At 41.3% G+C, this 12,974-nt stretch overlaps 2 protein-coding genes across 4 annotated transcripts in view; both read left to right on the plus strand.

The window, feature by feature from the left end:
• LOC110095763 overlaps positions 1–1,568 on the plus strand; it is a 15,146-nt gene extending 13,578 nt beyond the window's left edge. For 2 of the 3 annotated variants that reach the window (XM_020821421.2, XM_020821425.2), the window contains one exon: positions 1,060–1,568. In XM_020821421.2, the coding sequence (XP_020677080.1) occupies positions 1,060–1,299 (240 nt within the window). In that variant the 3' untranslated portion in view covers positions 1,300–1,568. The remainder of the gene's footprint in view (positions 1–1,059) is intronic. The other variant, XM_020821424.2, reaches the window with a different exon arrangement.
• A 6,807-nt stretch (positions 1,569–8,375) lies between these two features.
• Positions 8,376–12,970, plus strand: LOC110095766 (protein QUIRKY-like). Its single transcript, XM_020821431.2, has one exon. The coding sequence runs from the start codon at positions 9,201–9,203 to the stop codon at positions 12,153–12,155; it is 2,955 nt and encodes a 984-aa protein (XP_020677090.1). The 5' UTR covers positions 8,376–9,200; the 3' UTR covers positions 12,156–12,970.
• The last annotated feature ends 4 nt before the right edge of the window (positions 12,971–12,974 follow it).

The raw sequence follows: 12,974 nt of genomic DNA on the forward strand, positions 1-12,974 counted from the left end.
GCGGTGAACTTCCCCTCCAACCTTTCATTGTTGGAGGTGATTTGATTTTGAAGGTTGAAGAATCTTTCCTCCAAATCGACTTTCAATTGGCCGACTTCGCCTTCCAAGACGTCAACCTTCTTTTCGGCCATCGTTCTTCTCAAGATTCACGAAGATCTTTTTCCTGAAATGAAACTCCCGCTGAAATTTCCGGATTTCAGCCGCCAAAGGTCCCAAAAACGATGCTCTGATACCAATTTGATAGGAAACACTTGGATTTCCAAGGGTTTCTCACCAAAACCAAATAGATCCAATGTAAAACTGCTGTCCACAGCAGAAATCAGCCAAGAAACAGGGAAAAACAGGAAGAATACGCTAGAAATCTGAGAATGAATCACACAAATCAATTGTATTCCAATAGTAGAAGCAAGACAATAAGAAAGATACAATGTTCTTCGATTCGAGAGGAAGAACAACTCTCCGACAATCTCCGGCAACGCCAAGAGCCCAAGCAAGAAACCCTAGATCTCAAATTACATTCAAATTCAAGATATCCAAACCCTAGAAAAATCAACTATTTAATGCATACAATTCAAAAGGAATTCCCTAAACAGTCTCTACAATCAATTTCCCTCCTAAACACCATTCAAAAACCTTCCAAAAAGGGCTCCCGTGGATCATGCGTGCGTGCGGCTTCCGCCCAGGCAAAACCAGTCGCCTGTTTCGCGACTCGGCCGGTCCCGTGCGGACCGGCTGGACCGGTCCACTGGACCGGTCTAACAGTTTCATTCTATATATTTAGTGCTAGCTTAGACCTTATTTTGATTGAAGGTTAAGTGAAGGAAATGATGTGAAATCCCAACATTTTTTATTTTGAATCTGTAATCGTTAATTTAAGCTTTCCAAGGTTCCATTTTGTTTATTGATCTGCTTCCATCCTAGATGATGAGTCTTTTTTTTTTTTGTAATAAACTGCAATCTGCTTTGTCATATAAGTTTTCATATCTTTCAACTCATCCCACCACAAATGTTTTGTCTATTTCCTCATAATTCAGTGAATCAAGTTTTGTTTTATTTTAGCAGGTGAAGAAGCAGCAGAGCACTTCTCACAGTCCGAAAACTAATACTTCGGGTTTCGCCATTGCTCCTCATGGCTCGCCTTCAGAGTCCAGCGGTGTGGCCCCCAGCCGCTGGTTCAAGCCAGAAGCAGAAGCTCCATCCTCCATCAGATCAATTCAGATCGAGGAGAAGGCAATGAAAGACCTCAAGCGCTTCTACAGCAGTGTGAGGTTAGTGAAATCCCAGCCTCAACCATTGTGATCTTATTCCCTGAATAGATAGGAACATATAAAATCCTCATCCCAATATTTCTCCTTTTTTATTATGCTCAGCTAATATAGATTTGAATGTACAGTGCACTGTTTAGTTTTAGATCTTTTATGTTGATATATCAGTCCTCTCATTAGTAGGGACTTCTTTCTCTGGAACTCATGACCCTTAGTTAACAAAATAGAGGCAATCTAACTACTACTTCGAACCTGTCCTTTTCTATTAAATGTATATGATGTAGAATCAAATGCAGTTGAGAAGATCGGTTTGCCTCTCATCTAAAACTAATTTAAAAGCTAATTAAATTACATGTTTGAATTGACTGAGCTGCAATGATAGCAGGCTTGAGCTTGTGATATAGTTCTTGGAAAAGTAAGCAGCCATGACTTATTTCTTTTTAGTAGTATTCGATATATTTGCATGAAGATAAGCAACATAGAAATTCAAATGAATGGAATGTATAGATATTCCTTTGATTATGCAATTTCTGCTTCACAAATTTCAATCATGCTTCATTTAATCAACTCTTCAATTTCTTTTATAGTGATTGGACTTTTAATGGCATTGTGGTGTATATGGTTTTGCAAAACCAATAAACTTGGAAATTCAAATGTGTACAGTCAATCTCACATATGCGAAATGTTTCTTTTTTTCAAACTTTCAAATCTATTTAAAATTCCACCTTTCAATGTCTGGAAAGAGACCTTTTCAGAAAGAAGATTTTTTTTTTTCACATGCATTTTTATCTTTTTAGATTTTTTTAACTACTTTTGTCACCATATCTTATTCATTAGGGGTATCATATGCGAAACCAAGGTGTAGGAACTCACACAGCTCATCTTGGTATGTTGGTTGAGAGTTTTGATTACCAACTAAGAGGTCTTGGGTTCGAGCCCTATGAATGTGATGTATGTGTTAGTTTGTGTTAATTGACTTAAATATCCTTAAAAAGGTGTAGGCACTCCTTTAATAAAAGCAAAGATTTAAAATGTCACCAACTACTTCCCTATGGCAGCTCAAGTATTCAGATAACAAAGCAAAAACCTTTTTCTATAAATAACCAAATTTCTTAGATATTAATATATCATGAAGTCCTAAATTTTTTTTATAGTTTGAATAAGCTTAACAGAATACATATTAAGTGGGTTATTATTATTATTATTATTATTAGTATTATTTTAATATGTTAAAGCTTAAGTTTGATGTTCAAAATAGAGATGTCGATGTTTTTGAGTGGATGTTATGTTATTCTTATGTTTTTAAGTGGATGTTATGTCGATGTTCCTAACATCTTTTTTACTGTTTCTTAAAGTAATTTTTTTTTTGTAATAAAAAGCTGCTTTAAAAGTCAGAAAGAAAACTATTTCAAATGAAGGCTTAGTATCCTACAGTTTATAGTCATAGAATTTGAGGTAGGAAAAGAAACTTTACTTTTTAAAAAAAAATATATTGTGATGTAAGATCTGCAATTGGAAATTATTTCGGTACTGTAGCTTCCACTGATCGGAAAGCTTCTAATAGCACGCTGATTAAGCAGCCAGTGGCAAGCATCTGTATGGTACGTGAGTGGGATTGGAGCTGCTTCGGTAGTTTTAGTAGTTTTTTTTTTTCTTTTTGGACTTTTGATTCACACAAAAAAGGTAAACTCACACATATAATATATAAAAAATTCAAATTCAGTACTTCTTAATTGATAATCAACTAACGAATCAAAATGAGCTGTGTTTTAGTATGTTCAAAAGGATTGTCAGCGAGATAAAGAAGCTCAATCCTGATTCCTTCTTTGCTTAAAATTTGAGTCCTCTTCTATGGCATCGACTCGTTTAGTTATCTGAAGTATTTACTCCTCAAATCAAGAAGCCATTGTAACTTGCTCAAATATGGGCGTATTCACTAATAGCCATATCAACATGGATGAGTACAATAGTGTGGTCGAGACATCCTCAACCACTCACTCAAAGAGCTAACCATAAGGCATGATCGACATAAAAGTCATGCATAATATGCGTTGCTCAAGAAATCACAGAGCACATACAAGGCCTTATGCACCACAGGATCATCATCATCATCATTATTAGCAGAGAAATCTGCTGTAAGCAAGACTATTTAGATTCGCGAGGTTGCCCACTCCGCGAATGGAGGAAGCACTAGGCATTTGAGGTTGCCCACTCATAAATGCCCAATTGTAACTTCCTTGTGCGCGTCTATGGCTGAGTTAGTGGAAGTCATTCAAAACAAGGAGTTCTTTAAGTGCCCAACACCCATTACTGCGAGTGCCCGTATTAGGAACAAGAACAATTATTACGTCCTCCGATCAGACGTAGAGGAACGTCCGGTCGGAGGCCAAATCGCGCCAAAAAACGAGAAATACCGAGCAAATACCACGCAATACCAAACAATAACGAGGAATACCATCATGTGAAGACCCAATACCGAGTTATACCGAGCTATACCGAGCAATACCGAGTTATACAAAAGTTGTACTGAGTTTTTCCTAGAAAAAACTCGGTACAACTCGGTATTGCTCGGTATTGATCTTCACAGAGCGGTATTCCTCGTTATTATCAAATAATACCTAGTAATACCGAGCAAATACCGAGTTTTTTGGCGGGATTTTGCCTCCGACCGGATGTTCCTCTACGTCCTTACACCGGACCTAATAAAAGTTCCCGTATTAGAGACACCTCCAAGTTCCGCGTGCTCTATAAGGATCATGAGCATAACACGGAGGAATGCAATCATCTCTATGGCCTAATGGAAGATCTCATTAATGCAAGAACTAAAGGATTCCATCCTAACCAATTTAATCAGGCAACCAGGGAAGATGCCAAAGGAAGATCAAAGGAGCCAGCCGGTTCTAGCCAGTGCCATCCACATCGTCAAGTTAGTACTTGCTATTCTCAGAGGAAACCTTAGATCATGATAATTAATATAGTAGAGACACTATATGCATTGATAACCGATTTCTCATGCATAAACATGATGCATTGATATTGATAGGTATGGACAAGATCCATGGATAATAGGGATAATAATATAATTATAGAATTCATTTGTATAATTAATATGATTACGTTGATGCATATGATAACATTTCATATAGCATTTTACATGACACTGAAATTGGATTTAGATAGAAATTATTAATCTATCATATGTTTACTGCTCATATTAATTGATGATGTTCATATTAATTGACATTGAAATAGGATTAGGCTTTATTTGATCCTCTCTCATGAAGTATGCAAGAGGAAGGTGACCACACTAGCTATAGAGTTTGGCATCACCTACACTGGCACGAACCCACGAAAATTGAGGATCTTGATGATTAGGGCTGCAAATAAACTAAGCATTCTATAAGTTACTTGTGGGTCAGGCCAATTACAGCTTATTTCTGATAGTTAGATTAAGTAATCAAATAAGCTTAAATATTTTTTAGGGTTTAGGTGTTAAATAAACAAGCTTGAACAACTATGTGTTTGACTTGTTTATATTTATGAACAAAGTTGTTTAAAGCTCGTGAACAAATTCAATATGAAAAAAGAAAAAAACAAGCTCAATATGAAACTTATTCATATTTGTTTGGAACTAAATATATTTCTTAAGATTGGTTTAAATTTTTATTTGGTATATTTTCTTATAATTTTTAATTTTTTATAATAAATTATTCTTATTTTATTAAAAAATATTTTCAATTTTTGCATTATACTTTTATTAGAATTAATTTGTTCATGAATAAAAGTTAGTTGTTTATGTGTGTTGTATTGCTTAAAATTTTCATGATCAAGCTTGTTTATATAAAAAAAAATTATTTTTGAATTCGTTTGTTGATGAGCAGGCTCATTTGGTAACTAAAAAATAATCACTAAATATGTTCGTAAATGGGCTCATTTGGCAGCTTGAAAATACTCGCAAGTGTTGTTCGTGAACAACCTCTACTATAATTATTTGTTAGCAAGCTCAATACAGTTCACTTGTTAAGCTAATGAAAATCTAGAAAATAATACTCATTGAAAGCTTAATAAGGATATTTTATTAAAGCTAGATAAACATAAAATAAATTGAACATGAACCAAATACAAACAAAAAATGAAAATATATCATTTAAATGAACAAAGCTTGAATACAAATAAAAAAAAAAGTTTGAAGAATTGAGCTTGAACAAGTTGATGAGGTGATCTTATTCATCCCTAAAAAATACTCTATACGCAGGATCTAACAATTATTCAACATGGAGGCTTCGCCACTTGCCGAGCTCACCCTCTCCAGAACATTAGATTCTTCTCTCAAACTCAGTTTGGACATAGCAAGCTCTCCTCCAAGGTGCAAACTCATTCATTGAGAGTGTCTAAAAAAGGCCATCCAAGAGCAAAAACCTCAACACCCTAGTCACCAAGAGCCAGAGATGATTACACCTTCTGCCCTACATACTCTCTCCTCAAGGATTTATTATTCTGTGCGGAGTCCGAAGGGCGTCCGAAGACCAATAAAAATGTATCACGTCACTCAAAAAATGTATCGCGCTCGATACCAAGCTCAGTACCCGTGCTCGGTACTGCTCACCATGCGATACTGAGCACTTAACCGGACGGTTTTACCATCTGGTATCCACGCGGAATAATAACTCCCCCTCAAGACCCCTATTGTCTTTGTTGCCAAACGGGCCTATGCAATTGTTGGTGCATGTTAACCAACTGTACTCGACACTAATAAAGTCACTTGTGGTATAGAGGGAAGGATCGAAAAGAAATAATTATTCGTCCAAAAGTTAAGTGGAATCTCTAGCAACCTATCATGAAGATCTACAATCCTAATGCCCATTAAGTCATCGAGCTTTATTCAATGAATTCGAGTCGGCCCGTTTATTATGAAAGAGATAATGATTATGATTTAAACAATTATTATAAAAATATAGTCAAGAAAATAAGAAATTATAAGAAAGATAACAAATAATTATTTAATATAAGAAAGTAAGATATAGTTTTCGAATATTTTCAACAATTTTGTGCTTAAAATCCTAAAATTCAATATATTTTAAGTGTATTTTGTATTAATATTTTTTAAACGCGCTGGCATGTGAGCTAACAAATAAAGTCGAGAATGGCTTATTAGCTCATCGAGCTTAGCTCACGAGCCATTTATCAAACCAAGACCAAGCCAATTCATGAGTCGACTTCTCACATACATCCTTATAGCCAATATTGCCTTGCTCCACACCAACAAGATCACTCACCTTCTTATCAATTGCAAGCGAGTTGGACTTCTTCTCCTCACCTTCTATCGACTTACATTTGCAAAGGAGGAGGACCTTCCTCAACTTCTATTTGGTTGTGTAGACATATTTGAAAGATTTATTAGGTCCAAACACCTGGCGTAGCTCTACATCTGAATGCCAATAATATGTCACAACGTGCTCTTACTCTTTACCACACGGCCCGACGACCCGACCCGGACCGAAACCCGGTATTGCTATGTTCGTGTATTGCTAGATATTGCTTGGTATTGTTAGGTATTGCTTGACAATAATGAGAAATACCGCTCTGTCAAAACCAATACGGAGCAATACCTAGTAAAACCGGGGTATTGCTAGGTATTGGTCTTGACAGAATGGTATTTCTCTTTACCGAGCAATACCTAACAATACCCTGATCTGCACAAATTAGCTAATACATAGCAATACCGGGTTCCGGTCCGGGCCAGGTTATCGAGCCGCACGATAAAGAGAACATGTGGCGACATTTTATTGACGTCTAAATGTAGAGCTACATTAGGTGTGCGGACCTAATAAAAAATTCCTTAGATTGGCCATCTCAAGCGAGTTAGTAGCAAATACTTTAAGTTAGAGGAAAAAGAGAGTAGCAGCATCAACACTCCTAGTTGTTATTTATAGCTAGAGATATTATAGGGTCAAAAGAATTTCGTAAAGAGGCTTTTGCAGGAGGGTGCGCTGCTTGAGGCAATAGTAATAATGGGGTAGTAACTTTTACTTACCGTTTGTTCTATGCTTCGAAAAGATCATAAATAACTCGTCTTAAATTTACTTTCCTTTTAATAAATCGTCTTTCAAATGAGCAATTAAATCAAGGAACTAAATATAAAATAATCCATTCTCATGTTGGTAACTCGTATGTATCTAAACATGTTCCTATTAAGAAGCTCAAACAGGAGAAGCATGCAGTCAAAGAAACACTCACCCTACGCAACAATTAACAACACCAATGTGTGGGCAAGCGGTCGCTCCCCTTACGGAGATTACAGTGTGCGGGCAAACCCTGAAAGATCAAACCAAATGTGTAATCGTCCTTGACGAGCTCCTCTGAGGGGCTTGCTTAGGTTGATATTTGCCTTGAGGAGTACTTGCGCCAATAGAACCAGCTCTCCCATAGCGACTGTCCATAATAAAGGCTACCTACATATCGTTGACATACTTATTCAAGCTATATGAAGCGCACAACACTTAAGCCTATGACCATTACCTCACTGATTGGACTTGCCCCTAGCTCACAGTCATTTCCACCCAAGGGACTCATCTCTCATTCCTAGTGACTCGCCTTCACAACTCGCTATATATGCTAAGTCTTGAAAAATCACCTAGAGCACTCAACCTTAAAGAGTCGCCCAATGCACTCACTCGAGATGAGAGGTCCACGTGTACATCATACAATTAGTCAGCATATTTGCGTCAGTTTGTATTGGTCCTATCATGCATTGTTTTTTATTTGGTCTAGGTGTTACTTTTGTATAGCTCTTTCAATCTTATAAATAAGAGGTGAAGAGACATTGTGGACTTCATACTGTTAAGAGAACTTACAAAGACATTATAACTTTTTTACTCACTCTCCATACTTACTAACATCCCTCAATTCTCTAGTTCTAACCAGCCAAAAATCTATTAGCAAGGTCTGGTATCATTTACAGATAAGTTTAATTCCAACATGCATAGTGTATATGCCTAACAGCCGATAGCACTTGAGGGTTCACAATCGGTTTCTTGAGAAAGATTAAAGAGATGGAGAGACATGAAAGAAATAAAATGAAAATCTCTTTCTCTCTCATTATATATATATATATATATATATATATATATACATTAAAGCCACGTATTAACATCTAAATATATATTATTCAGAGTGCAACAATTTCAATAACTTTGGTAAAGGGAAAAAACTATGGCCGACAAGAGAAAGGTATTCAAAAACAGATACTTTTGCCTGCTTTCCCAACCTCTACACGAAGAGATGAGCCCCTCACCAAATGTTTCGAGTCAAAGCCAAGTCAGCAGATAGGGAATCTCCATTGAAAGTGCAGTCTTACAACAACAAAAGAGCACCCAAACGTCTTTTCTTGCAGCCTTGCAAATGAAGCAAAGAAGCCTCTCTTAGCTTGTATTTAAAGATCTCTAGGCATTCTCCAACCAAACTCCAAATGCATGAATGATGTTGCTCGCGAGCTCCAACCGAACGGCAAAACTGAACAGTTCCACGCCAATATTGACGTCCCACTGTTTACATACACTATTTTACTGTCTCTACTGGATTTGCCAAAGAAACGCGCGAAAGAGGAAAAAGGCACCTTCGCAAAAGGGCGCAAAATGGAGTTCGATTGGAGATGAATCACGGCATTTTTAGTTTCAATGTATTTTGGAGTGAAAATTGAGATTTTCGGTTGGAGGTGCCCTTAGTTGATAACCAAAATTCCTAACTAATAAATTAATGTGATAAATTATAACAAAGAAAACCTTAATCAGCTCCAACTCAGGTCTATAAATGCATCAACAAAGCTCACTCCTCCAACCTATCAGCAGCATATACGAAGAAGGAACTGAGACTAAGCTAAAAAAACAATGGCATGGTAGTGTGAATTTGTTTACCTGACAAATATTCCAGCTTGTCATGGCTGCAACGGCGAGGAAGCTCTTCGTTGAGGTCGTCGAAGCCCGTGACCTCCTGCCCAAGGACGGCATGGGAACATCAAGCCCGTACGTGGTGGCAGACTTTGACGGGCAGCGGCGGCGCACACAAACCATATGCCGCAACCTCAACCCAACCTGGAACGAGCTGCTCGAGTTCAATGTAAGCAGCTCCGCCAAAATCACCGGAGAACCGCTGGAAGTCGACGTGTTTCATGACCAGCGGGTCGGCCCGAGCCGGAGGAATAACTTCCTCGGCCGCGTCAGGCTGGACTTCAGACAATTTGTTAGGAAGGGAGAGGAGGCGCTCATTCATTTCCCTTTGGAGAAGAAGAGCTTCTTTAGCTGGGTCAGGGGAGATATTGGCCTCCGTATTTACTATGATGATATGTCGGTTGCTTCTTCGATGGCAGCGGCGATGAAAGAAGACAATCCCACCGGCGAGGCGGAGGTGCCACCGACTGACGATGATGCCACTGCAGAAAAGTCACCGGCAGCTGAGAAAGCCGCTGATCCAGTAGATGCGGCAAAGTTAGAGGCAAAGGCACCACCGGAGAAGGAGACTAACTGTGAAAATTTACCGGAGCAAGAGACAGAACCACCGTCCACCGAAACGGAAACGCAAGGTCCGGCGGCACCCCAAAAAGAGGCGGCCGCATCACCGCCACCGCCGCTGCCGGTAGAAGCCGTCCCCAAACTGCCTTCAAAACCGCCTGTGCCGGAGCCCGTGGAGAGATCCTCCTACGACTTAGTAGACAAGATGCAATACGTCTTTATCCGAGTCGTTCGCGCCAGGTCACTCCCTGGCAATGCCAAGCCGCATGTGCGAGTCGCGGCCAACGGTCGCCAAACCGCCACCTGCACCGCCCGACGATCCGCCTTCTTCGAATGGGATCAAACCTTTGCCTTCGCCCGTGACCCGGCATCCAGCGACTCCAACTTAGAAATCTCCGTTTGGGACCACCCGCCTGATGCCTTCGTCGGCGACGATGACCGCTACTTCCTCGGTGGCGTATGCTTCGATGTCTCTGAATTGCCGGTGCGCGACCTACCGGACGGACCACTGGCCCCGCAGTGGTACCGCCTCGAGGGTAGCGGAGCCGCCCGCGGCGGCGACATTATGCTCGCAACATGGGTTGGTACTCAAGCCGACGAGTCATTCGCCGAAGCCTGGAAGGCCGACGCGGCTTCGACCTCCCGGTCCAAAATTTACCTATCGCCGAAGCTTTGGTACCTCCGCGTCACCTTGATCGAGGCACAGGAAATATCGACGCCGACGAGGGAGATATCTCTGTTCATCCGCGCTACTCTAGGCTTCCAGGTCTTAAAGACCCGCGCCGCCTTCCCTCGCAATGGTGCGCCGGCATGGAACGAAGACCTCCTCTTCGTCACTGCCGAGCCATTCAGCGAGGAGGAGAGCCTCGTCCTTTACCTTGAATCGAGACAAGGAAAGGAAGTTGCAATCCTCGGCTCCGCTGCGATCCCACTCTCCTCCGTCGAACGCCGCGTCGATGACCGCAAAGTTGCCTCTCGCTGGCTTGATCTTCCCTCCACCGCCACTGGCTGCGGACGGAGATTATTCGGCGTGAGATTGCACGTGCGTATCTGTCTCGACGGGGGTTATCACGTGCAGGACGAGCAAACGCACGCGACTAGTGACAACCGGCCGTCCGCGCGGCAGCTTTGGCGGCCGGCAGTGGGGACTATCGATATCGGCGTTATCGGATGCAGGGGACTACTTCCGATGAAGGCCGTCGACGGCAAGGGTACCACCGACGCCTTCGCCGTCGCTAAATATGGCCCCAAGTGGGCGCGGACGCGAACCGTCGCCGACTCCTTCGACCCCGCTTGGAACGAGCAGTTCAACTGGCCCGTCTTCGATACTGCCACCGTACTCACCATCGTCGTCTTCGACGACGTCACTGGTGGATCCAAAGAATCCACCGCTAATTGTCGTCCACTAGGGCGGATCCGGATCCGTATCTCCACCCTAGAGACGAATCGCTCCTACCGGTGCTTCTACCCGCTTCTCCTTCTTCTTCCCTCGGGACTCAAGCGGACTGGGGAAATTGAGATCGCAATGCGGTTCACAAGGACCGTGTCGCAATTCGACCTGCTTCATGTCTACACGCTGCCGATTCTACCGGCGATGCATCACATCCGTCCGATCGGATATCCACAACGAGAGTCGCTGCGGATTGCAGCGGCCAGGGTTTCAGCGGCTCATTTGGCGAGGGCGGAGCCCTCGCTGCGGCGAGAGGTGGTTATGTGGACGCTGGAGGCATCAGATCCCGTTTTCAGTATGCGGCGCGTGCGAGCGAATTGGGGACGGATCGCGGCTGCAATGTCGTGGGTCGGCGACGGAGTGCGGTGGATGTCGGAGATCCGTGAGTGGCGGAATCCTACTGCGACGATAATGGCGCACGTGGCAATTCTGCTTCTGATGTGGTTCCCCGATATGATCGTACCAGCGGTGGCGGTGCATTTAGGACTGGTCGGAATATGGCGTTATAGGCGGCGACCTAAGGTGCCTGCTGCGGGGCTGGCGGCAAGGGAATCAGAGGCGGAAGGGGCAGAGAGGGAAGAGCTTGATGAGGAATTCGATGCAGTGCCGAGTGTGAAGGGAGAAGAGACAGTGAGGGCGAGATATGAGAGAATGAGGGCTGTGGGAACGAGACTGCAAGCGATGCTCGGGGATGCGGCAGCGCAGGCTGAGAGGGTTCAGGCGCTGCTGTCGTGGAGGGATCCAGGGGCCACGGCGGTGTTTGTCGCGGGATGCTTTGTGTTGGCGGTGGTGATGTATGTGATGCCGGCGAGAATGGTGGCGGTGCTGGCCGCGTTTTATTTTATGCGGCATCCAGTTTTCCGGGGACCAATGCCGCCGCCGGCAACAAATTTCTTTAGGAGGTTGCCGTCGCTGGCTGAACGGATAATTTAGGTCGTATGACTAACGAGATCGATCACTCCAATGAGCTAGACATTGCTCGTTAAAGTGTTAGAATTTTAGGTTTTATAAATAAAAATTCAATTTTGTCTTTTTTTTTTGCAATAAGCTCATTTGAAAATTTACTGTCACGATTAATATTAATGGAGTAATTCTCAGATAACAGACACTCGATCTTAAATTCTTCAAATTACACTGTTTCTTGCGGGAAATTATTCTGTGCACTGTCCGAATGCAGAAAATTTATCAGATTACTGCATATCCTATACATAAGTTCTACCTATGCTTTGTATATTTACTGTTTATATACTACGTATTTATAGATATGCAATAAATAAGCAGTAAATAATTAGCTGAGGATTCATTATTTATTTATTACAAATAAATAACAGTATCTACAAATACATAAAGTGTAAGAAAAGCATACTCAGTACGGTCAATAATCCAAAAAATTCTCTGCATTCGGACTCCGCACACAATAATTTCTCGTTTCTTGCAGCCTCAAAACTAATATAGTTTCAATAAATACTATGCAAGTTTTCGTCTCGACCCTCCGGACATGTATTGCAAGTTTACAACATACAATTATCACATTCCAGCCACTTAAAAGCAGCCATACGTTCTATTTTAGAATTTAGATGGTTGAAATTTTATCCATAAATATTAAATTAATTTTTTTTTAATAAAATGAATTGAAATTTCAATTATGTAATATAAAATGACTAATTAAGTTAATAATAAGACTTCATTTGAGACGGCTTTCTTACTTCTTCTTAAAGCAGCTTTCTAGTAAAAAAAATAAATTTTTGTACT

This window comes from Dendrobium catenatum, unplaced genomic scaffold (assembly GCF_001605985.2).
Source record: "Dendrobium catenatum unplaced genomic scaffold, ASM160598v2 fragScaff_scaffold_1196, whole genome shotgun sequence".
NCBI classification, from domain to species: domain Eukaryota; kingdom Viridiplantae; phylum Streptophyta; class Magnoliopsida; order Asparagales; family Orchidaceae; genus Dendrobium; species Dendrobium catenatum.